This window comes from Elephas maximus, chromosome 4 (assembly GCF_024166365.1).
Source record: "Elephas maximus indicus isolate mEleMax1 chromosome 4, mEleMax1 primary haplotype, whole genome shotgun sequence".
In the NCBI taxonomy this organism is placed as follows: domain Eukaryota; kingdom Metazoa; phylum Chordata; class Mammalia; order Proboscidea; family Elephantidae; genus Elephas; species Elephas maximus.
Window position 1 is genome coordinate 96,720,146 of NC_064822.1, and position 26,231 is coordinate 96,746,376.

The 26,231-nt window shown below is 37.7% G+C and overlaps 1 protein-coding gene across 10 annotated transcripts in view; it reads right to left on the reverse strand.

Annotated features, from left to right (window-relative positions):
* Nucleotides 1–286: 286 nt before the first annotated feature.
* Nucleotides 287–26,231, reverse strand: part of YAF2 (YY1 associated factor 2) — a 126,545-nt gene continuing 100,600 nt past the window's right edge. For 3 of the 10 annotated variants that reach the window (XM_049882857.1, XM_049882856.1, XM_049882855.1), the window contains 2 exons: nucleotides 2,742–2,894; nucleotides 287–1,952 (listed from right to left, as the gene is read on the reverse strand). In XM_049882857.1, coding sequence (XP_049738814.1) covers nucleotides 1,715–1,952; nucleotides 2,742–2,894 — 391 coding nt within the window. In that variant the 3' untranslated portion in view covers nucleotides 287–1,714. Of the gene's footprint in view, nucleotides 1,953–2,741; nucleotides 2,895–9,732; nucleotides 26,034–26,231 lie in introns of those variants that run through there. The other 7 variants (XR_007517166.1, XR_007517167.1, XM_049882854.1 and 4 more) reach the window with 6 other exon arrangements.

The window sequence follows — 26,231 nt, forward strand, 5'->3', positions numbered from 1 at the left end:
TATTTATATTTGTAATTTTTACTATCTCCAAAAATGAATATATATAAAACATTTGAAACAAGTGAAAAACAAGAAAAAAAAACACATTTTAAAAGAATGTAACTTAATCAGTTGATTGATGTCCCATTGAAAGTATCATAATAAAACACAAAATTTAACTTTACATTTAACAACACTAAAGAATGAGGTATATAAATGTTTTAATCACAGACTTTTACTGTATGCAATTAACTGTATTTCACAACTAGCATCTTACAAAAAAGACAGTACCACTGTGCCAGTAAAAAGTACTGCAATTAAACAGAAAATTACATTACCACGAGAAACCACTAAATATCACAACTGCCAGGGTCTAGTTTTTTTTTTTCTTTAAATGCTATTACGTCTTTTATGTGATATTTTGTATCCATGTTATGTTTTTAATTTACATTTCAGAAGTCTCCTACAGGTGGATATATATTAAGCACATGGTTAAGAGAAAGCAGGAGACCCTAAGAGAATTTAAGAAGTACTGTGTGGTTTCTAGGTTGGATTTTTAAATACAACATAAAACACTAGTTGTAAACAAAAATGCAAAATCTGTAGTCATAAAAATATTTTATTGGTAATTTTACATAATAGTGAGTGGGGCTGTAAATACTTTTATTTCAAGATATTGATAAATGCATAAACTGACAGTGTGTCTGAAAATAGGGCACTATGACTTTCATAAGAATTGTTATATTTAACAAGAGGCCAATTAAACTTATTTAAAATTAGTTATTTCCCAGTTCTGTGCAACATTTCCCACTTCTGTATTAATTAGATTCATATATCTATGACCCTGGATAATTTGGGGCAAGAAAACAGTGATAAAACTATCATTAAATTAAAGCTTTTTCAAAATTGCAGCTTTTAAAATATGGCAAGGTTTCGTTTCTCTTGTTTTTGCCAAATGCTTGTAATTATTTGAGTTTTAATGTTTTATATAATACAGAAAATACCAGTGTTCAATGACAGTAACACTAAACCTGAATTATAAAGCTAAATAATCAATGTTTTATTGCTTACTAGTCTGCTAGTAAACATTACAATAAATGAATGTTTTGAAAGGAAAACAAAAAAAAAGCAAACATAATCCAGAAACAATAATTTAGTAAAATGTGTCAAAAACATTGGCAAAGGTTCATACAAATTCTTTATTTAATAATAACTTTCCTATTTAACCACACCAAGTACCAGCAGGTGTATTTAAGAGGATAACCATTAAGAAAAACTCCTACTGCAGCAATAGTTGATTAGTTGATCTTTGACTTGTATACATATAACTATTTGTTTCACGATTCTCAAATAATACATATTTAGGCAGCTTGAACTATGTTATAAAAATTTTAATTCGTTACATGCCAATAGTAGAGAATTCAAGAGTTATGTGTTAGAATTCACTAAACTAAAAAGTGAAAATAGACTTACCAATAACACTGCATAATGAATAATTTAACCACATTTTCATGGCACCTTTAACTTTAGAGACCAAAATGTTAAGTCTGGAAATGTTTGGTAGGCATAGATTGCAATAAAATCTAACAAATTCTAAGAAATTTCTATTTTATGTAAAACTCAAATTATGGATACTGCATGAATATGTTTGTCATGAAAATGTGGTATTTCTTGGCATAATCTGTGTATTTGCATGGTATGACAGAAGTGACTAAGAAATTGGAGAAAATAAACTTTAATGAGATTCTCCATTCAATGATGAGGCTTCTCCTCTGGGTGAAGATGACCTGGACACCCCTCTCTCCGTGTTATCAGAGCTAGAACCACTCTGACTATGTTGGTCTGCAGAAGCAGCACTAGATGCAGGCGGTGACTTCGTTTTCTCCTTAAAGTCTGTAATAATGACTGTCAGATCTCCAACGGTAACTTCCAAATGCTGGGCACTACTCCGATCCACATTTTTCAATCTTGGCCTAAACACAAAAGAAGATAAAATTTCAAGCTAGCTGTTCTGTCTACGAAATTTCTGTTCAAATAATGAATAAAAATTTAGGTAAGTGTAATAAAACATAAATACATGTATGTTTAAAACTTTCGATTCATGTGTAACTAGCCACAGAACAGAACTAAATGTTTCAAACCATTAACACTGATCAAACTAATCACTTGTGAAACTTCTTCAACATGACAAAAAACTGTGGTACCATGGAAGTAATGGCTCTTAACTGTGATTTAAAAAAAAAAAAAAAACTAATAGTTTTGCAGACAGCCTATCAATTTTATTAAAATAAATGTTTAGAACAGCAATGGAATAGATGCACCACAGAGGAAGTTGATAAAAGCTAAGGTTGAGCTGTACACAGTGGTGTTACACCACGGTTGTGCACAGATAAGGGTATTATGATTGTGTGTTCGAATTTGAACCCATGATTATTTTTGATTCGTTGAACCTATACAAATAATCTCAAGTATTTTGAATATCACTCCTGGCTTTATGTATAAGAAATGGAATAGCTCTAACCCAAATGTCTTTCAATCTTCTGAAAAACAGTGCATCCTCACATTTAAGCTTATGTTTATAGCCTCTGTGTTTAATTTCTAATTTACCTTTCAAGCTCAGAAAAAACTTTCATGATATTTTATAATAAAGGAGATTAAATATTGTACTCCTACTTTGTATATAAGTGTATCAATATTAAAAGAGAATACTAAATGGTTAATTTTATTATTTCAAAAATGCCATAAAACACTCTTCAAATTACCTGGTTTTCTTATGACTGTTCTTTTTGCTAGTTGTTTCCTTTTCACTTTTTTCTTTTTCTACTTTATCTTTTTTCTCTTTCTTTGACTGTGTAGGTGGCACAAACTGCTGAGTAACCTGCTGTGCAACCAACTGGGAGACAGGTCGAGGTTTCCTGTGTGCATGTTTAAAAAAAAAAAGTTTTTATTATTTCAAATAAGAAACATATGTGCTTTATGAGAGAATAGCTCATATTATATAAGAATAGATATATATTATGATGATTTTCAAGTATAAATTTCCCCGTATGTAAGTCAGATAAATATATATTATTGACTTTCCTGTTACAACTTCACAAAGACAGAACTTAAGAGTTAAAATTTATAACCCAAGGTATAATGGTCAACCCATTAGAAAATAACTGTTAGGTAAATCAACATGAGAAATTATTAAAATTGTGTATCAAACAATGCTCATTGTAAGCATATAAATAAACATGGATTTAAAAGGTTAAACTTGAAATTTTATACTGAAATAACATTTAATTCATCCTTCTCCCTTAAAGAAGTAAATAGCTAACCATCTGTGGCAATGACTATTTGTTCATTCTGTTGAAACCTTTCCTTTATTCATTTAAAAAATATTTATTGCATGTCAAATTTTCTCATCCCTTATTACTCAAATCCTTGAGATTCCTTATGTCTCTAGCTATAATCTTATGCGTTTTGATCTTGGAGGCCTGCCAGTCCTTTGAGAGTTGCCTACCCACTCACTTATTCATTTGAAAAATACTTATTGAAAACCTACTGCAGGACCTGCACCAGGGCACCGGAAACGTTACCTGGCTTCAACCTTTGGTGCTAGTACAAGCTGTCATTCTATTGGCCCAAGGACAGGGATCCTCCAGCTCTATGGTAGAACTTGAACAGCTGAGGTCAATATTCAAAGTAAATAGTCGCCTAATTCTTGAAAGGAGGGCAGTAAGAAGATGTGGAAGAAATGGAGGAAGTAAGGGAGAATAAGATAAAAATACTTTTTAACAGATGTTCTACAAGCACTGGTAACTTTACTGCCTTGAAAATTGTGACCCTATTTTGGTTAGTAGAGTTTAAAAAAAAAAAAAGGGAAAAAATATTGGGCAATCTAAGATTAAAGGTGTATGGGTGGGAGGAAACATGGATATAATACAGGTATCAGGAGATGGATAATGAATTCTATTTCGGACATACAAAGTAAAGTACGAGGATATCCAGGAAAGATGTCCAATACACAATTTAAAAAGTGGGACTGACACAAATCAGTGTTAGAGATGTAGATTAAGAGATGAGCTTTAAAAAAGAAAAGGATTAAGGCAGTAGTTCTCAAACTTTAAAGTACAACAGAATCACCTGGACAGCTTGTTTAGAACTACCTGCTAGAGTTTCTAATCCAGCAGGACCTGGGGTGGAGTCCAAGAATTTGTATTTTTAACAAGTTTCCAAATTATACAGATGCCTCCGGTCACTGACTACTCTTTGAAAAGGAGCTTGAAGAAGTGCAATATATTTGCTGAATATTGGTACTACTGCACCATAAAGTTAGAGATGGAGAGCAAGGAGTGGCAGAGAAATGACAAAAGCTAAGTAGACAGATAGGTAGGAATGAGATAATAAAAAGCTGTTGATACCATGTGCTGTTGAGTTGATTCTAATTCATAGCATTCCTGTAAAACAGAATCAAACTGCCCCATAAGGTTTCCTAGTCTATAATTTTTATGGAAAACAGCCCTAGTGGCACAGTGGTTAAGCACTCAGCTGTTAGCCGAAATGTCAGGGTCCCAGCCCACCAGATGCTCCACAGGAGAAAGATGTGGCAGTCGGCTTCTGTAAAGATTACAGTCTTGGAAACCCTGTAGGGCAGTTCTGCTCTGTCACCATGAGTCAGAACAATGAGTTTTTTTGTTTTAATCTTTACCGGAGCAGATTGCCAGGTCTTTTCTCCAGCAGCTACTGGGTGGGTTCAGTTAGCAGCCAAGCGCTTAACCATCGTGCCACCAGAGCTCCTTAACTAGTACCTAAACCCAAAAAAAAAAACCAAACACACTGCCTTCAAGCTGATTCCAACTCACAGCAACCCTACAGGACAGGCTAGAACTGCCCCATAGCATTTTCAAGGAGCACCTGATGGATTCAAACTGCCAATCTCTTGATTTGTGGTCATGGCACTTAACAACTACGCCACCAGGGTTTCCATAACTAGTACCTAAAAAAAAAAATTTTTTTTTTTTTTTTAGTACCTAGCTCTGTATAATTAGTACCATCTCAAAAATGCAAGATACTCAATATTTGTTGAAGAATAAACGATAAAATCAAGGTTTAATGAGGAAGAAAGATGCATTTTAAGAAAAGGGGTACTGCCTCTAAGCTTACTCATTGGCTAGGATCAACTACTCACTTAAAAAAAACTAACAACAAAAAACCATTGCTGTTGAGTTGACTGACTTGTAGTAACCCTGTAGGACAGAGCAGAACTGTCCCACAGGGTTTCCAAGGCTATAAAATCTTTACAGAAGCAGACTGCCACATCTTTCTCCCATGGAGCAGCTGGTGGTTGGAACTGCTGACCTTTTGGTTCGCAGCTGAACACTTTAACCACTGCTCTACCTGGGCTCTGAGGAGCAAATAAGTAGTGAAAAAGTTTAAGCTACAAGAATTAATTTCTCTTTAAGTTGGAATATGGAAGGAGAAAGAAAGCTCAAAGGTGTAGGAGCCTTAAGAAAAGACTTGTTTAGGTAAGTGCCTAGTAAACAGTGAGTCACGTAAAACTGGGAGTCACGTCAAGATATAAAATTAAAACTGGTACAACTGAAGCATAGTCATCATTTTGTCTCCCGAGGTCTCATGGATTTCTGAGTTCCTTCCATAGCATTGTATGGCTTTGGCAGTTTCATTTACTGCAATTTGTACTGTCACTCCTTCCATCCCAAAATATAAAGCAAAATGAATTTATAAAAGTGTAAATGAATTACAATAAAATTGCAAACATTAAAATAAATTTGTTTTTTTGAACCTAGAGTGGAAATCATGAAAGTTTCTAGCAATCGATAAACTGAAGTTAGTTATTTAGTAGCCATTATTGCTAATTTAAGATGTATAAAATTTATTTATATACTCTTTATTTAATGCTCGCTTTAAGTAAAAATGATACTTACTATAGCTTTTTCTAAAGTCATTAATGACCTTAGTACACCAATTCTGATTTTTTATAAGATCTAGATATCTCAATCATGGGCTCTCCTACCATGAAGATGTTCACGAATATAAACTATTGTGCTGTAGTTAGGCACAGAATTGTGTGTAACATGATGAATCATTCCCCTACCTCCCTCTCCAGAATTAGTCTCCAAGTGGGTAACCATCCATTATGTGACACTGTCCTCAACATCTCACTCCTAGTTTTATGAGAGGCAAAGGACTAATCCTAATTCCCCAGTTCCACAAATCCTGTAATCCAATTGCTACCAAGTTTCTTTTTCATATTTAACACGTTTTATCTCTCCTCAGCAATTGAAGATTGAAGACAATAGCCTTCAGTATGGATTACACCGCAACATAAAGAAAACAAATATCCTCACAACTGGACTAATAAGCAACATCATGATAAATGGTGAAAATACTGAAGCTGTCAAGGATTTCATTTTACTTGGATCCATAATCAACACCCATGGATGCAGCAGTCAAGAAATCAAACAACGCTTTGCATCGGGCAAACCTGCTACAAAAGATCTCTTGAAAATGTTAAAAAGCAAAGATGTCACTTTAAGAACTAAGGTACACCTGACCCAAAGTCATGGTGTTTTCAATCACCTCACATGCATGCAAAATCTGGACAGTGAATAAAAGACACCGAAGAAGAATTAATGCCTTTCAATTCTGGTGTTGGAGAGGAATACTGACTATACCATGGACTGCAAGAAGAATGAACAAATTTGTCTTGGAAGAAGCACAGCCAGAATGCTCCTTGAAGCGAGGATGGCAAGACTCCGTCTCACTTTGGCCATGTTATCAGAAGGGACCAGTTCCTGGAGAAGGACATCATGCTAGGTAGAGGGTCAAGTGAAAAAGAGGAAGACGCTCGACAAGATGAACTGACACAGTGGCTGTAACAATGGGTTCAAATACAGCAACGATGTGAGGATGGCGCAGAACCACGCAGTGTTTCGTTCTGTGTATGTAGGATTGCTATGAGTCGGAACTGACTCATAGCACCTAATAGTAAATATTCACAAAATCTCTCCTTAAAAGCATTTTCCCTTTTCATATGGTCCATCACTCTGAAAAAGAAAGTATACTAGTAGAGCATAACTTGCTTCATATAACCATGAGGCTGCGTAAATAAAAATTTTATTTTTAACTCATTATTATGAATGGAGAATCCTTCTAAGTGCTATACTCCTAGTGGTAAGATGAAACTGTTCAATAAATGTACACTCTACTCCCAGGGAAGGCAAAACCAACACATAAAGGACAATTAGCTGAACTGGTCATGGGAGAGACTGGAATTAGGAGACAAGCTAGAAGATTACCACATCGAACTAGAATTGAAGTGACAGTGATAAAGGTATATACTATGGTGTAGTCATGGGAATGGAATTGAAGTTGTGAACCTAATGACATTTCAGAAGGGTAATACAACTAAACGTGTGCCTGCGTATAGAGGAATAAAGAACCTGGTAATAGGAGTAAACCTGAAAGAAATGAGGGAATTTGGAAGGGCAGCTGCAGAAGACTAAGAACAGGACTACTGTGAACAGGAGATAGTAATAAACTTAATGCTGAACATGTTGGGTTTGTAGATTTTGTAACATGTAAACAAAGTTGTCCTGTACCTAGTATAGATTTTGTTAATTTTTCATCATCATCAAATTTTCTATCGCTTTTTTGCCTTGAGAAAAATTTCTTTTTTTATTTTTGTTGTTGTTAGCTATCAATGAGTCAGTCCCTGACTAATGGCAACCCAATGCACAGTGCGGTTAGCGTTCTGTGATCCCTACAGTTTTTACTGGCTAATTTTTCAGAAGTAGATCTCCAGGCTTTTCTTCCCAGTCTGTATTAGTCTGGAAGTTCTGCTGACATCCATTCAGCATCACAGCCTCCCCTGACAGATGGGTGGTGGCTGTGCTTGAGGTTCACTGTCATGGAATCAAACCCAGGTCTCCTGCATCGAAGGCAAGAATTCTACCACTATGTGTACCATACAACTATTCCATTCCTTTAATGATAAGAGTTGATTTTTCACTGAGTGTCTTTGCATTCAGTTCTAGGATTATTTAATTTGGTCCAATGTGGGGAGAAAAGAAGCACAAAATATAAATACATATGTATATATAGCCTAAGTATTAAAATAAAGTTATCTGCTGCTCTCTAGAGGCTGAATGAGCTTAAAGAACCTCCTTGGAAGCTAAGAGGAACATAGCTGTGATGTTTTTACCATGTGATAAAGTAACTTCGCCAGGTCCTGTTAAAAAAGCAAGCTGTCCTATGCCCAGAGGTATTTTAAAGGTGGGACACAGCTAACTCAGGAAATAAGGGGCAAGGTATCATTTATGAACTATACCTTTTGATGACCAGGGATTTATCACTCATAATTTTGACAATATGCCTGTAATGCCAATGGGTCCATGTTAAGGAAGACAGTTGAGGTACACAAAAAGGTTATCTAATTAGTAAGCATTGTCCAGCCACATCCTAACTGTGCTGTCATTTACTTATTCACATATGTCATATTTAGGCTGTAACTTGTAAAATATGGGATTCACAAAATTTGCAGTTCTCTATGTGTCCCTATGTATCCTTCATAAACAGCCCAAATAGACTATATAAAGTTTGGCAGGTCTGTTGATTTATTGTGACATAAGAAAAAGTGGGACATTTCAACAGTCAGTTAATGGATTATCTACTACTCATCAGAACAAAATATTCTTAGAAGCTGTTTGACCTTCCATGTCGGTTAAAGGGTGGTACATGTTGACTTGGTATCATGGATTGAATTATATCCCCCCAAAATATGTGTATCAATTTAGCTAGTCCATGATTCCCAGTATTGTGTGACTGTCCACCACTTTGTCATCTGATGTGATTTTCCTATGTGTTGTAAATCCTACCTCTATGATGTTAATGAGATGGTATTAGTGGCAGTTATGTTAATGAGGCCAGACTTAATCTAAAAGTTTAGATTCTATCTTAAGCCATTCTCTTTTGAGGTATAAAGATAGAAGTGAGCAGAGAGACATGGGGACCTCATACCACCAAGAAAGCAATGCCAGGAGCACAGCGTGTCCTTTGGACCCAAGGTCCCTGCACTGAGAGGCTCCTTGACCAGAGGAAAATTGATGATAAGGACCTTCCTCCAGAGCCAACAGAGACAGAAAGCCTCCCCTGGAGCAGACATTCTGAATTCGGACTTCTAGCCTACCAGACTGTGAGAGAATAAGCTTCTGTTTGTTAAAGCCGTCCACTTGTGGTATTTCTGTTACAGCAGCACTAGATAACTAAGACACTTGGTATATTCAGTTTCTAACCATGTGTCTGTCCCACACACACTGAAATAAAAATTTTACATGCTGGGTGGCACAAACAGTTTGCACTCAACTACTAACCTAAGGTTGACAGTTTGAACCCACCTACCAGCACCACAGAATAAAGGCCTGACAATCTGCTTCTGTAAAAATTGCAGCCAAGAAAACCCTATGAAGCAATTCTACTCTGTAACACATGGAGTTGCCGTGAGTCAGAATCAACAGCAATGGATTTGTTTGTTTTTAATATTATAAGAATGGTGGTCTTAAGCTTGGCCAATATCACCATAATTACAGCTTTGTCAAGTTGGGGCAGGTAAAAATATGGATGGATGGATATATGGAAGGGAGGAGGGAGGGAGTGAAGAAGGAAGGAAACAAGGATATAAAAACAATTCCTGATTATTTTCTAAAAAGAAGCAATATTTACTCATATTTCAGAAAAAAAGTAATCTACTCAATGACACTGAAACACAGGGTGAATTGAAGCAATGTAGTAACTCTCAATGACCAAATGCAGGCTGAAATAAACCCAAACCACTGAAATAAAGTGGCTCTACTGACACATAGCTAACAAAAGCCCAAAAATGTAACCAAGGAAAACACTTATAAGAAACCACCCTTTGGACAAACTTATCGAGCATTATACATGTCAGGCACTACGTAAGGTACCAGGATTTAACCGTGAACAAGAGAGACATAGTCCCTGCCCTTACGGAGTTTACTTACTGGATGAACTGGAAACCACGCAAAAGTCAACTAAATAAAAGCAAAATGCTAAGAAGAAAAAAACTGCATGCAATGATAGAGAAAACAGAGAAAGAAGTTACTATAGGCAAGGTGGAAAGAACTTTAGTTCATGTCTATACAAAAAAGCTATCACCATGGGCCCTTTTAATTTTTAAAAAAATTATTTTAAATCACTTCATGAATGAATAATTTACAAAATAATAATGGAATAATGAAACAACCTTACTAGAAATTTTAATAAGAGTTTAAAACAAAGCAAACCCCAAATTTTATTTCATAATAACTTGTTTTTAAAGGTATACAGACCTGAAATGGACAAAGTTTTCTGAAGGTAACTAACTGATCAACCATCATGCCTAAACCTAAGAACATTATACATCTTGTAAATACTGCCCCTTGATTTCAAATACTTCTCTAACAGATTTTAGCTTATCTTAGCATTGACACTTCTGAAAACCTTCATGTCTTGTAATTTTGTTGAAGACAGGACAGCATTTTCTTTGCTCCAAAATTACCAAACATTTTCATTTAGTTTAGGCATACATCTCTACCTACAGCATTTGTCCACTTATGAACCATATCAAGTAAATTTTGGTGCCAAAAAGAGATACAGACAGAGAAACAAAGACAGAGAGAGAGGAATAGATAGCTGCCATCAAGTTGACTCTGACTCATAGAGACCTTACATTCAACAAAACAAAGCACTGCCTGGTCCTGCATTATCCTCATGATCTCTAGCATGTTCAAGTCCATTGTCATGTTCAAGCCCATGAGTCCATCACTGCAGCATCTCACTGAGTTTCCCCCTCACATTCACTGGTCCTCTACTTCACAAAACATAATGTCCTCCTCCTAGTGATCAATCCCTCCTGATGAAGTATCCAAAGCAAAGAGTTAGGCAGTGCTCTGCTGTGATCCATAACGTTTTCATTGGCTAATTTCTGGAAGTAGACCACAAGGCCTTTCTTCCTAGTCTGTCTTAGTCTGGAAGCTCCACTGAAACCTGTCCACCATGGGTGACCTTGCTTGAATTTGAAGTGGCAGTGGCATAGCTTCCAGCATCACAGCCACATGCATGCCACCACAGTATGGCAGACTAACAGGTGGTGAGGTGTCAAACATAGAAGATGAAAAAAATACTGTCATATATCCTTATAGCAAAACAAGATGGTTCAGGTTCTTGTAAAATATTGGATGATAAAATCCTTTCTGTTAAATGACTACTTATGTGAGAAACCATATTTCCCTTTTGTCCTTAGAAGTATATTGTTCACTCATCAATTCCTGAGTTTGAGAAAATTCATCTAGGACATGTTCATTTGAAGACTCGTAGTCTCAGATCTCCCTTATATGATCAATTTCAACGCTACCATTAGAATCTAGAGTGTTGCTATTGATCTCCTTCCTATTCATCTTTTGATTCACCTAAAAACTTAAACACCTTCCTCTGTCAATTTTCTTTTCCATTATGGACAGAAAATGAAAAACTCTGAACTCTCAGCTGTGTTCAATGAAAGCAAAAGAAATAGGAAAAAAGGCTACAAAGATTGTGTCTCTAGACTTATGCTTCCCTGAAAGATGATACAACAGCAATGATTTATTTCATAACTGCATCATCTTCTAGATGATTCCATCATTTTTCTGTTTTCTTATTATTATGGCCTCTTTTTAACATAGTTGGAAATAGCTGATTAGTAGTAATGAGGTAATTCCTAGGATGATAAAATAGCAAAGCTATTTCAAGACATAGGAAAAAATAAAATCACTAAGATCCCATTATGTATCTTAGATTTATAAAAGGGCCAAAGAGACCTATATGGTAACGGCAAAAAGCAAGTAAATTTTCTATTTGCTCTTTGGAAGACTTCAAAGAAAGAACAGAAGTCATGAAATGCACCAATCCTTACAAATAGCTGTTGCTGTTTGGTGCCGTCGAGTCGGTTCCAACTCATAGCGACCCTACGCACAACAGAATGAAACACTGCCTGGTCCTGTGCCATCCTGAAAATCATTGTTATGCTTGAGCCCATTGTTGCAGCCACTGTGTCAATCCGTCTCATTGAGGGGTTTCCTCTTCTTCACTGACTGTCTAATTTCCCAAGCATGATGTACTTCTCCAGGGACTTGTCCCTCCTGATAACATATCCAAAGTACATGCAACGAAGTCTCGCCATTGTCTCTTCCAAAGAGCATTCTGGCTAAATTGCTCAAAAAAGAAGCTCAAAAACTAAAATTGTGTCCAATATGAGAACAAGAAAAAATCGTTTGTGTATTTATATGTTAGAAAAATACACACTAATTTTTTAAATGCTGTCATATAAGAATAACCATTTCTGGTTATAGCTCAATATTGAAGAACATTTATTAAAAGCACAAAGCTGATGTTAAATGAACACCTGTTAAAAATTTCTAATTTCCCTTCATTTCCTTATCCTATTATCTGGTACTTTTAATTCTCCAATATCAGAAAACTGCTCAGTAAGAAAGAAGAGAGGTTTCTAGGACTACCAAAAATATATGTATATATTTATATATATATAGAATAAGGAGTCATCCCCTGTATCTCAACATATGTCCATATATTTTAACATTTCAATAGCTATAAGGCAGACTCTTCTTCGTGGTAACTCTCAATTTCAATTTTTAATCCTTTCCTCACTTTTTTTTTTTTTTTTTAATTAAACCTCTTTTGTCCCTTGTATATTCTACCGTTATACATTTTCATGAGGTGACAGAACCAAGACATCCCCTGGCCTTGTCTCCTGACCTCGAGCTATGCCTGACTTCCAGGGTTATTAGGAGGATCAAATAAAGCAATGAATGTTAAAAAATACACTGTAAACTATAAAATACTATAATATAAAGAATATTTATGAATAATCTACAAGTATGTATCTTGATGGCATGATAGTTTTATTTCAATCTGAGATTCTTTTACAATTGTGTCTCATATAAATCCCACAACATTCCTGACAAAATTTCCAGTAACTTCTATCTCAGGAAAAGAAAGAGAATGACAGATCATGTAATTTAAGTATGGTGATTCAGTTTGAAGAGCCTCGGCTTCTTCACAGCATTCTTTTCAGGAAGTGATTATTTTTACATCGCAGAAAATATAGACTCTAAACTGGGAATCAGCCATTTCCCAGACTATCAAAATTCCAGCATTTGAAAACAAAAGCTACTCTAAGTTATCTTCATACCTTCACTTCCACTTTCCTTCCAAATCTTTCTTGTCCACCGATAAAACCATACTATGGTCACCGAGTATGCCAAAATCAAAGGACACCTTTCAGTTCTCATCTTATTTGACCTTGTGTGGCATGACACTATTTAACATTCTCTTATACAACAGCTACAATGGTTCAACTTTCTTATTCATCCTACCTTGGTAGCTCCTTCTCAGTCTTATACAATGATTCCTCTAAGCTTAGCACTTCCTCTTCCAGTCCCTTAAACGTTGGAGGTACTTCAAGGCTCTGTCTTTAATCTCTTCTCTTTTCATGCAAACACTCTCACAGGGCAATTTCATCTCAGCCCATGGTTTCAAAAACCAACCACAAGCTAATAGCTCCTAATATATTACTATATCCCAAGCTTTTGGGGGATAAGCCTTTTACTTAAACTCCCGATTAGTATAGTGAACCTGCCCGCTAGATATATCTGCTTGGCATAGGCATCTCAAAGTCTCTAGGTCTCTAACTTGCTCCCACAACCTGCTATCCTCAAAGAGCCACTTTCCAAACTCTTGGCCAAGAGAATCACCAGAGAATTTTACAGTATTTTTACTCTATCACCAACCACTGCAAAAGGGTACCAACTAAGATCTGCCGTCTCACCCCTTCCAAATTACCTCCACGCTACCAGCAGAGTGATCTTTCCTTAAAAAACAAAAGTCAGATCATGTCGTTCTCAAAAGTCTTCAATACTCCCCATTAACTGTCTACTAAATTACTTGACATGACATACACTTCCTTTCCAGATTCTTCTCTTGCAACTCTTCTCCTATGAACCTTACCATACAGCAACAGTGAACTAAGCCATTCCCCAAACACAATATGCTTTTTCCCAGCCACCTGCCTTTATAGGTGCTGTTCTCTGTTACAAAATATGTTACATTATACTATAATTGTACCCATGCCTATAAGCCCCTGGATAATTGTATTAGTTCATCTTTGTAACACTGATACCAAGCTCAGAGCCTAAAAATAGGCATTAAATAATTAAACAGACCTTCTTCTCTTAATCTTCAATCCATACATACACACACACACATGCATATACATATATATATATATAACCAAACCAATTGACCTACAGGACAGAGCAGAACTACCCCATAAAGTTTCCAAGACTGTAAATCTTTACAGAAGCAGAATGTCACATCTTTCTCCCGCAGAGTGGCTGGCAAGTTCGAATCACTGGCCCTTTGGTTAGCAGCCAAGTGCTTAACCACTGTGGTGCCAAGGCTCATAAATATATGCATCTGTGTTTTTCAACCTTTTAAAAAACATCCTTATTTATTCTTACGTCATGATGACAATGATAACAAAGAAGAAAACTGACATTTGTATTGGTGTGAAATGGTGGGAGTAGCAGTAGAGTCATCAGAACCTGTCTAACTTCAGGGGAAATAATGTGACTCAAGATCAGCCCAAGGCTGATCCCTATGACATGGAGGTAAGACACACCTCCACTCTCCAATCTTTTTACCAATTCCGACACCAGCCATCCCTCCCACAGCACTCTACTTCTCTTCTGAGTTCGATAATCCACTGCAATGGCCACATAGGACTCACAGATCATACTTACAGTTAAGCGGTTTATTAAGGAACAGGGTACAACTTGGGATCAGGTTCAATAGGCTACAACACAGGATCAGGATCAGGAAGCATGTAGGCAAAGTTTCCCTTCTTCAGTACAGGGCAGCTATCTCAGCTCCTCTATTCCATGCAGGTCTCCTCTTGGCCCCTGAGGACAGGCTCTTCTCCATCCCCTGAGGACAGGCTCCTCTCGGTCCCCTCACAGGGTCCTCTCGGCCCTGCCACCTGTCACTGTGGACTCTGCTGCTGGGCCTGTCGTGATCCCCTCGCTGTCTTCAATGTTACAGCCCTTGACCACGTTACAGCTCTTTCAGGAGGTTTCTTGCCTCCTCTCTCTCTCTCTCTCTCTGCTTCTTCTTTCTTCGCTCTGCTTTTTTCTGCTTCTTTCTGTCTGAAAAAACCTCTGTGGGGCTGCTTAAATACACAAACTCATCAATTTCAAAGGATGGCACTGCCAGCGGGGCCATGAACTTACCAATACCCTCTCAGTAGGCCACAGACACTTCATTTGCATAGTAGGCTATAACTCAACTCACTGGCATAGTCTATTGACTAATCCCTGCAAGGTACATACCAACCACAGTGCAGGCTGCAGGCCAGGGCCAGACAAAAAGTCGAGTTGTTTACAGCTTACCCAGGAAATGTCAAGTCAACCTGGACAAAAGTAACAAACCCTCTGGGGTAAAAACTAGTGCAAAAGTAACTCCTCAGGGCTTAGGGGAAAAGTCTCTCAAGCTGTTTTTCCAAAGAACCAAGGCAAAGCCCACATAAAGGAATTCATCTCACCAGTTGGTTTCTGGCCTATACTGTGCTTCAGAAAGTGCATCCACCCTAAAGAGTTTCACCTATTTTCCCTACATAGGCTACTTCTACTATGTATCTCTAACCCTATCTCTTCCTAAAATTTAGTCCTATAGCTCCAACCATAGTACCACTATTACCCGTATTCAACAAGGATAACAATGTATTTCTTATCTTTCCCTAACATTAGCGCGAAATAGTGGAGAGCTGGGAGAGAGAACTATGGACAATATAAGTAATCAGGGGTTATTTAGTTTTATCTGTCATAATCTAATATTTTACCAAAACAGACAATTGTATTACTTGTATAATTAATAAATCAATTTAGTGATTTTCCATGGCTCTTACAGCCAAAAAAAAAGAGCCAGGACTAGGTTTACTATTCCCAATCCTTTTCTCTTTGCAAAAATCTTCTCTCTGATGTGATTTCAAGCTCTCCCTATACACTTGTGTCAAATTAATCCTTCTACTGCACTACTCAAGAATCTGAAATATCTCCCGTTACCGCTCAAGAATCTGAAATATCTCCCGTTACCGACAGGACACACTCCCCATAACAGTTTAAGTCCATAGCAATTCAATATGCTGATTCCCAGGACTCATCCAGATCAGAAGGAATCTGAATCTCTGGGAATAAGGGAGCTGGGAATTTGTATTTTTATTAGCAAGTTGCCTAAGTGATTCTTAAAAATAGATTACTTAACTAGTTATTAAATAACAAGCATTTAGGCTCCTCAACAAACCAGCCTATAGTTGTATTTGCAATATTAATGTTATTTCTTCTATCCTGCTATCTTTCTGTTATAGCCATGCTGACTGCTTCTTTGTTCCTCCAATGTGCCATGCTAAGTATTTGACTTACACTATTCTCAGCTGTACACTACTGAGAAAATCTGAATTCACACAGATAAATAGGTAGAAATGATAAACTTATTAACTGTTCACCTTCAATCTTGGGAAGCTCTTTAATTAAAGTAATTTAGAATTTTGAAAGAAAAATCAAGGGAAATTTTGGTTTAAAACAATCATTTAACAGCAGTTTAATAACCACTCACATTTCTTTCCATAAAAAAGGGGGCATACAGAATTACAACACTTGACCATGGTTTGGTATTATTTTATATCCATCCATTATAGCCCACTTGACTACTAGACCATGAAGACAGCATGTGCCTGCAGGGGTACTCTGAGGCAAACATGTGCTACAAATTCACTTAGGTGTCATACAACTTTATGTGAGTTAACATGAGCAGACCTGATTTTTCTTTTAAAGACTAGCACAGTTAGAACATTTCTAATTGAGGACATTTAAAAGAGGTTGGAAATCACAGATGCCCAGAGATAGCCAAAGAAGCGTTATTCTGAGGTCTGAGCAAAAGTGAATTAATCAAAGTATTCCCAAGAGAAATTAAAACAAATTCACGCAAAAGCTTGTACATAAAAGCTCTTAGCAGCATTATTCATAACAGTCAAAAAGTGAAGGGACAGACATGGAAGGGACTGGACAATGGGTTGGAGAGAGATGCTGACGAAGAGTGAGCTACTTGTATCAGGTGGACACTTGAGACTGTGTTGGCATCTCCGGTCTGGAGGGGAGATAGGAGGGCAGAGAGGGTTAGAAGCTGGCAAAATTGTCACGAAAGGAGAGACTGGAAGGAGGGATCGGGCTGAGTCATTAGGGGAAGAGTATATATAAGCTTATATGTGACAGACTGACTTGATTTGTAAACTTTCACTTAAAGCACAATAAAAATTATTAAAAAAAAAAAAAAAGTGAAGGGAACCCAAATGTCCATCAAACTACGAATGGATAAATAAGATGTGGTATATTCATACAACGGAATATTATTCAGCAATATAAAGGAATGAAGAACTGATACATACTACAACACGAAGAACTCTGAAAACAACACACTAAGTAAAAGATGCTAGTCACAAAAGACCATATATTGCAAAGTTCCATTTATATGAAATATTCAGAATAGGCAAATCCACAGACAAAAAGTAGATTCATGGTTGCCTAAGGCTGGAAGTTGTGGGTGGAATGGGGAATGACTGCTAATGGTACAAGGTTTCTTTTTGTTATAATGAAAATGTTCTAAAATTAGATTGTGGCGATGGGTTGCACAAATGCGAATCGACTAAAAAGCCATTGAATTATACACTTTAAATAGATGAATTATATGGTTTTTTTATATGGTATATCTCAACAAAGCTGTTAAAGAAAAAAAAAATTGGAGCCCTCAAGCTAAAGAGACAGGGAGTTTTAGCCGTGCAGCCCACCCAGGGTTAAGGGCATGAAGGAATTTAAGTTACTCATAGTAAATTCCCTGGATTTCTCTTCCCCATGCTCTCTGAAGAGCATTCTGGCCTGGCATGCTCAATCTCTACTAGGCTTTCTAAGGTGGGTCTTACCTGACAGATCAGTTTTTGAGATTTTGTGATGGAGAATCAGGAGGAAAGAAGAAGTTAGACAGAAACTGTTAAAAGCAGTTTTGTTTTTTTGATGTGGAGGTGTAAGGGGGCCTGAGAAGCATAGTCTGGGAATAGAACTATTCTGTGAGAGCAGAGGTGGAGGAGAGAAAATGATGATTAAAAAATGTTGTTAGGACTATATGTCTTTTTTTTTCACCATGTTTGATAAATTCAAATAAAGGATTTGCTCCTTCTTTTTGAAAATTTTTAAAGAGTGAATTAATCTGCAAAATAATGTTTTAATGCTCCCATTATGTTAACATTTGGTACATAGAGCATTTATATAACATGTCTTATTTTATTCTTTTTTTTAATGGTTAAAATACTTTAAAAAGAAATGTGTATTAAACATTTGTAGAACCTCTGCACCATAGAATCGTGGCCTTTCACGTTTAATGACTATGTTATGTCACTGTATGTCTGTGTTCTGTCTCCCTACCAACTCTTAAACCCTTCATGGGAAAAGATTACATCTTACACTTATTAGATGCTCAATAAACATCTCTTGATATTGACAATCATTATAAATACCAGTTAAATATGAAGTGTAAATATAGCTGTTGATCATGTGAATTCTGATTTGATTAGATACCAACTTCCAGGGATTCAGCTTCTTGAAAACATTGCTGATGCCATCTTGTTTTTGAATCACTTATCACCCCATTTGCTCAGTTCTCATCCTGGCATCTCCCAATTGCTCCTGAAGTACAGCTCTGAAGAATACAATTTGAGAACCACTGATTCAAAGTTTCCACACTATACCAAGTAAATTTACCCCTCAGGTTCAACTAACTTCTCCCTTCTTATCACTCGCCTAAGTGTCCTTGTAGAATGCAAGGAAGAATATCTTTTATTATTTCAAGAATCTATGCTAGAGTATTTTGAAGAACTTTTACTCCGAAGTCTATATATGTATTTCATTTTCAGTATCAAGCATCTCTGCAGAACACCAGAACGCAATTTTCCCTAAAGTCCTGGGAGGTGGTGGCAGGAGAGACTTGATTATTTGGCAGATACTAAGATAGTATTTGGTAAGCAAAGACAAAACAGGTTACTTATAAAAACTAGGTTAGACTGTTCAGCAATTAATTCTCTGGAAAATCCCTCAAATCATTAAGCAATATCACAGTTTGGTAGTAATTTCCACTTAATTTGAAACACTACAGACAATCTTTAGAGCTACAAAGGTCATTCTCAACTCTTCCTTCCTCTTAGCCAAATAAACATCAGGTCCTTTAAATTTTTCTTGCATATTATTGGAACTCTTTCTCCCTATCATTCCCACTAACACTACTCTAACCTAATCCAACAGGAGCCTCCTACACTATTTGACTCCTTGCCCTTTTCTTTCCTATGCAAGATTACTCTTCTGACATTAATTTATTTAACAAATATTTATTAAACACCCACTGTGTGCCAATAAGAAGCCCTGGTGGTGCAGTGGTTAAGTACTCACCTACTAACTGAAAGTCGGCAGTTCAAACCCATCAGCTGCTGTGCAGGTGAAAGGTGTGACTGTCTGCTTCCATAAAGGTTTATAGCTTTGGAAGCCCTACGGTGCAGTTCTACTCTGTCCTACAGAGTCACTATGAATTAGAATCAACTCAATGGCAATGGGATTTGCTTGGTTTAGGTGAGCCAACAGGAGTCCTTGGGTGGTACAAATGGTAAATGCCCTCAGCTACTAACCAAAAGGTTGGGGGATCAAGTCTACCCAGAGGTGTCTTGGAAGAAAGGCCTGGTGATCTGCTTCTGAGAAATCAGCCATTAAAAACCCTATGGAACACACTTCTACTCTGACACATGTGGGGTCATCATGAGTTGAAATCAACTCATGTCAACTGATATGTGTCAATCACTATTCTAAGCAGTGGAGATAGAGAACTGAACAAAATTTAACTTTTACCGTATACCATTTTATCATAACCCTTTGCCCTCAAGTCAATTCCGACTCATAGCGACCCTATACGACAGAGTAGGGAACTTCCCCATATGGTTTCCACGGAGCATTTGGTGGATTCAAACTGCCGACCTTTTTGGTTAGCAGCCTAGCTCTTAACTTGAAGTGGAATGGTGTTGTAGTCATCATCAAAAAGAACATTTCAAGATCTACCCTGAAGTACATCGCTGTTAGTGACAGGATAATATCCATACGCCTACAAGGAAGACCAGTTAATACAACTATTATTCAAATTTAAGCACCAACCACTAGGGCCAAGATGAAGAAATTCAACGTTTTTATCACCTTCTGCAGTCTGAAATTGATCAAACATGCAATCAGGACGCATTGATAATCACTGGTGATTGGAATGTGAAAGTCGGCAACAAAGAAGAAGGATTAGAGTGGAAAATATAGCCTTGGTAAAAGAAACAATGCTGGAGATCGAATGATACAATTTTGCAAGACCAGCGACTTCATTGCAAATACCTTCTTTCACCAACATAAACAGCGACTATACACATGGACCTCGCCAGACGGAATACACAGGAATCAAACTGACTACTTCTGTGGAAAGAGATGATGGAAAAGCTCAGTATCATCAGTCAGAACAAGGCCAGGGGCTGATTGTGGAACAAAACCTCAACTGCACATATGCAAGTGCAAATTGAAACTGAAGAAAATCAGAGCAAGTCCACGGGAGCCAAAATACAACCTTGAATATATCCCACCTGAATTTCGAGACCACCTCAAGAACAGATTTGGCGGGTTGAACACTAATGGCCAAAGACCAGAGGAGATGTGGAATGACATCAAGGACATCATACATAAAGAAAGCAAGAGGTCACTAAAAAGACAGAAAGAAAGAAAAGACCATGGCTAATGTCAGAAGAGACTCTGAAACTTGCTCTCGAACGTTGAGCAGCTAAAGCAAAAGGAAGAAACGATGAAGTTAAAGAACTGAACAGAAGATTTCAAAGAGCGGCTTGAGAAGACAAAGTATTACAATGATAAGTGCAAAGAGCTGGAGACAGAAAACCAAAAGGGAAGAACACACTCGGCATTTCTCAAGCTGAAAGAACTGAAGAAAAAATTCAAGCCTTGAGTTGCAATAATGAAGGATTCCATGGGGAAAATATTAAGCGATGCAGGAAGCATCAAAAGAAGATGGAAGGAACACACAGAGTCATTATAACAAAAAGAATTAGTTGACAATCAATCATTTCAAGAGGTAACATGTGATCAGGAACAGACGGTACTGAAGGAAGAAGTCCAAGCTGCACTGAAGGCACTGGCAAAAAACAAGGCTCCAAGAATTGATGGAATATCAATCGAAACGTTTCAACAAACGGATGCAGCGCTGAAGTGCTTACTCATCTATGCCAAGAAATTTGAAGACAGCTACCTGGCCAACTGATTGGAAGAGATCCATATTTATGCCTATTCCCAAGAAAGGTGATCCAACCAAATGTGGAACTATCAAACAATATCATTAATACCACACACAAGCAAAATTTTGCTGAAGATCCTTCAAAAACGGCTGCAGCAGTATATCGACAGGGAGCTGCCAGAAATTCAGGCCAGATTCAGAAGAGGACATGGAACTAGGGATATCATTGCTGATGTCAGATGGATCCTGGCTGAAAGCAGAGAACCTCAGAAGGATGTTTACCTGTGTTTTATTGACTACGCAAAGGCACTGGACTGTGTGGCTCATAACAAATTATGGATAACATTGCGAAGAATGTGAATTCCGGAACACTTAATTGCTCATGAGGAACCTGTACATAGATCAAGATGCAGTTGTTCGGACAGAACAAGGGGATACTGAGTGGTTTAAAGTCAGGAAAGGTTTGTATCAGGGTTGTATCCTTTCACCATACCTACTTAATCTGTGTGCTGAGCACATAACCTGAGAAGCTGGACTATATGAAAAACAGGGCATCAGGATTCGAGGAAGACTTGTTAACAACCTGTGTTATGCAGAGGACACAACCTTGCTTGCTGAAAGTGAAGAGGACTTGAAGCACTTGCTGATGAAGATCACAGACCGCAGCCTTCAGTATGGATTACACCTCAACATAAAGAAAACAAAAATCCTTACAACTGGACCAATAAACAACATCAACTGGACCAATAAGCAATCTTTTCATCAGAAAAGATTGAAGTTGCCAAGGATTTCATTTTACTTGGGTGCACAATCAACACCCATGGAAGCAGTAGTCAAGAAATCAAAAGACGCATTGCACTGGACATATCTGCTGCAAAGGATCTCTTCAAAGTGTTGAAGAGCAAGGATGTCACCTTAAAGACTAAGGTGCACCTGACCCAAGCCATGGTATTTTCAATCACATCATATACATGGTGAAAGCTGGACAATGAATAAGGAAGACCGAAGAAAAATTGATGCCTTTGAATTGTGGTGCTGGTGAAGAATACTGAATATACCATGGACTGTCAGAAGAATGAACAAATTTGTCTTGGAAGAAGGACAATCAGAATGCTCCTTAGAAGTAAGGATGGCGAGACTGCATTTAACATACTTTGGACATGTTGTTAGGAGGCATCAGTCCCTGGAGAAGGACATCATGCTTAGTAAAAGTACAGGGTCAGTGGAAGAGGAAGACACTCGACAAAATGGACTAAAACAGTGGCTGCAACAATGGGCTCATGCATAACAATGATTTTAAGGATGGCGCAGGACTGGGCAGTGCTTCCTTCTATGGTACACAGGGTGGTTATGAGTCTGAACCAACTAAACGGCACCTAACAACAACAATTTTATCACGGAGTGACACTGATTCTTATTTCACAGAGAAAAAAGAAGCTAATAGTCTAAAATTTCCACAAGCTCCCAAATGTGTCCACATAATGACTTCCCTATCTGAATTTCTATTTAAGGTCATCAGTCTACCTGCCTACTGGATCCCTTCTCCAAGACACCACTCCTGCTATTGACCTCATTTCTCTCCTATTTTAACAGTATTTCCTTCTCTACCAGATTACTCCCATCAGCATACAAACACATTATAAAACTTACCTTAAAAGAAAAACCCAACCAAGTTTCCATTCCCTCCACTGCCTCATCAGTCTGTTCTTTTTTAAAGCTACAGGTCTCAAATGAGCTGGCTATATTCACTCTCTATAAAACCCACTGCCTCCAAGTCGATTCCAACTCAAGGCAACTATATAGGACAGAGCAGAACTGCACCACCAAGAAGCAACTGGTAGATTTGGACTGTCGACCTTTTGATTAGCATCTGAGCTCTTAATCACTGTGTCACTGGGGCTCCCATTCTCTATACCTTCTTTAATTAATATCATACATTAATACCACACACAAGTAAAATTTTGCTGAAGATCATTCAGAAGCAATTGCAGCAGTACTTAAACAGGGAACGGACAGAAATTCAAGCCAGATTCAGAAGAAAGAGGACGTCGAACAAGAGACACCGCTGGTGATGTCAGATGGATTGTGGCTGAAAGCAGAGAATACCAGAAAGATTTTACCTGTGTTTTATTGACTATGCAAAGGCATTTGATGCTGTGGATCCTAACATTATGGATAAATTTACGAAGAACAGGAATTCCAGAACACTTAATTGTGCTCATGAGTAACCCATACATAGACCAAGGGGCAGTCCTTCAAACAGAACAAGGGGACATTGCATTGTTTAACATCTGGAAAAGTGTGCATCAGGGCTGCATTCTCTTGCCGTACTTATTCAATCTGTATGCTGAGCAAATAATCCAAGAAGCTGGACTATATGCAGAATGCAGCCTCAGGGCTGGAGGAAGACTCATTAATGAGCTACGCTATGCAGATGACACAACCTTGCTTGCTAAAAGCAAAGAGGACTTGAAGCACTCACTGATGAAGATCAAGACTACAGCCTTCTATATGGATTATACCTCAACATAAAAAAAATTAAAATCCTCACAACTGGACTAATAAGCAACATCATGATAAATGGGGAAAAGATTGAAATTGTGAAGGTTTTCATTTTACTTGCATCCACAGTCAACACCCATGGAAGCAGCAGTCAAGAAATCAAACGATGCTTTGCACTGGACTTATCTGCTGCAAGAGATCTCTTGAAAGTGTTAAAAAGCAAAAATGTCACTTTAAGGTGCACCTGACCCAAGCCATGGTGTTTCAACTCACCTCATATGCATGCAAAAGCTGGACAGTGAATAAGGAAGACTGAAGAAGAATTGATGCCTTTGAATTGTGGTGCTGGTGAATAATATTGAATATACCATGGACTCCCAGAAGAACGAACAAATCTGTCTGAGAAAAAGTACAGCCAGAATGCTCCTTAGAAGCAAGGATGGCAACACTTTGTCTCATATCCTTTGGACATGTCATCAGGAGGAACCAGTCCCTGGAAAAGGACATCATGCTTGGTAAAGCAGAGGGTCAGGGAAGAAGAAGATTCTCAAGGAGATGGACTGACACGATGGCTGCAACAATGGGCTCAAACATAACAACTGTGAGGATGGCATAGGACGGGCAGTGTTTCATTCTGTTGTACACAAGGTCGCTATGAGTCAGAACTGACTCACTGCCACCTATATGATTCCATTTATAAAACTCTAGAAAATACAAGCTAACCTATAAAAAAAGCAGATTAGTAGAACTGAAAGGGGGCACAAAGAAACTTCTTGGGATGATTGATATGTTTACTATCTTGATTGTGGTGATGGTTTTACAGGTATATTTATATGTCAAAACTTATCAAATTATATACTTTAATTATGTGCGGTTTACTGTATGTCAATTATACCTCAATAAAGCTGTCTAAAAATAATGTTTAACCTAAAAGCTAATTAATGTTTTAATTTAAACAGGAATGCCTGGGCCTCACTCCCAAGTTAAATGTTCATCAGTAGATACAGGGCACAGGCTCAGGAATTTTTTAAAAAGTTTTCAAACTGGTTCTAATGTGCACCCAAGGTTGAAAACTGATCTATAGGCTGAAATGCCCAAATCTGTATCACCAGCCCTGACATCTCTGCTAAAACCCGGACTTATATAACCAATTGCCTCCACTTGGATGTCTAGTAGCCCCTCAAACTAACTTAGTTTAACAATATACTCTTGAGTCCTCCCTTCTCCCAATTTTTCATTCTGCAACACTCTTCCCCATTAGTAAATAGCACTCCATTCTTGCAGCTGCTCAGACCACACTTAGAAGCAGTATGTATTCTCCTCTTTCTCACATCACATCTAATTCACCAGCAAATCCTTTCCATTCTATCTTCAAAATATATCTAGAATTAGATGATTTCTCACTATCTCCACTAAAGCACCTTGTAGTGTCCTTATAACTAATATCCCCAATTCTTCAAATGCTCTGCTACAGACTATTCTCCCACAAAGTAGCCAACGGGATCTTTCCGAGTATAAGTCAAATTATCACCTCTCTGCTTAAAATCATCCAGTGGGTTCCTTTCTCCACTCATCTACTTTCTTTGTCACACTCCTGGCAACAACAATATATGGCACTCAAGAATCAAGTCCGAAATTCTTACTCTAGCCCACTAGTCCCTACAGGATTTAGTCTCTCTCTCCACCACTTCATCATCTCCTATGCTCTCCCCTCTAGAAACCACTGTTTTAGCCTCATTGGCCCCTTTCCACTCCTATCTGGGGGTTTCCTCTGCTGTCCTCACTGCCTATTCACTCCTTCACTTCTTCCAGGTCTCTGCTCAAATGCCAATTGTCAAGAGAGTTTTTCCTAACATAAAATAGCACTCCCCTCCCCAACTCGACTCCCCACTCTGCCCACTATTCTGTGCCTCTTCCTATGCTCTGTTTTCTTCAAAGCACTTATCTCTACCTACCACATTAAATATTATTATCTGTCTTCCCCCACCAGAACAGAATATAAGTTCCTTACCATTCTCCCATAGATGTAGCAGGGACTTTTTCCTGTTTTATTTTGTTCACTGCTCTTTGCCTTGTGCCTATGGTAGTAAGCATAAAACGTACTTAATGTTTTTTGAATGGATGGGTGAATGTTAAACTCTCCTAACTCTAAAATTTCGAGAGGGCTTATGTGACCCTATAGCAGTTGTTTTCAACCCTGGCTGCACATTAGCATTATAGGCAGTCTTAAAAATTACAACACCTGGGCCCCACCCAGAAATTAAATGAAAACCTCC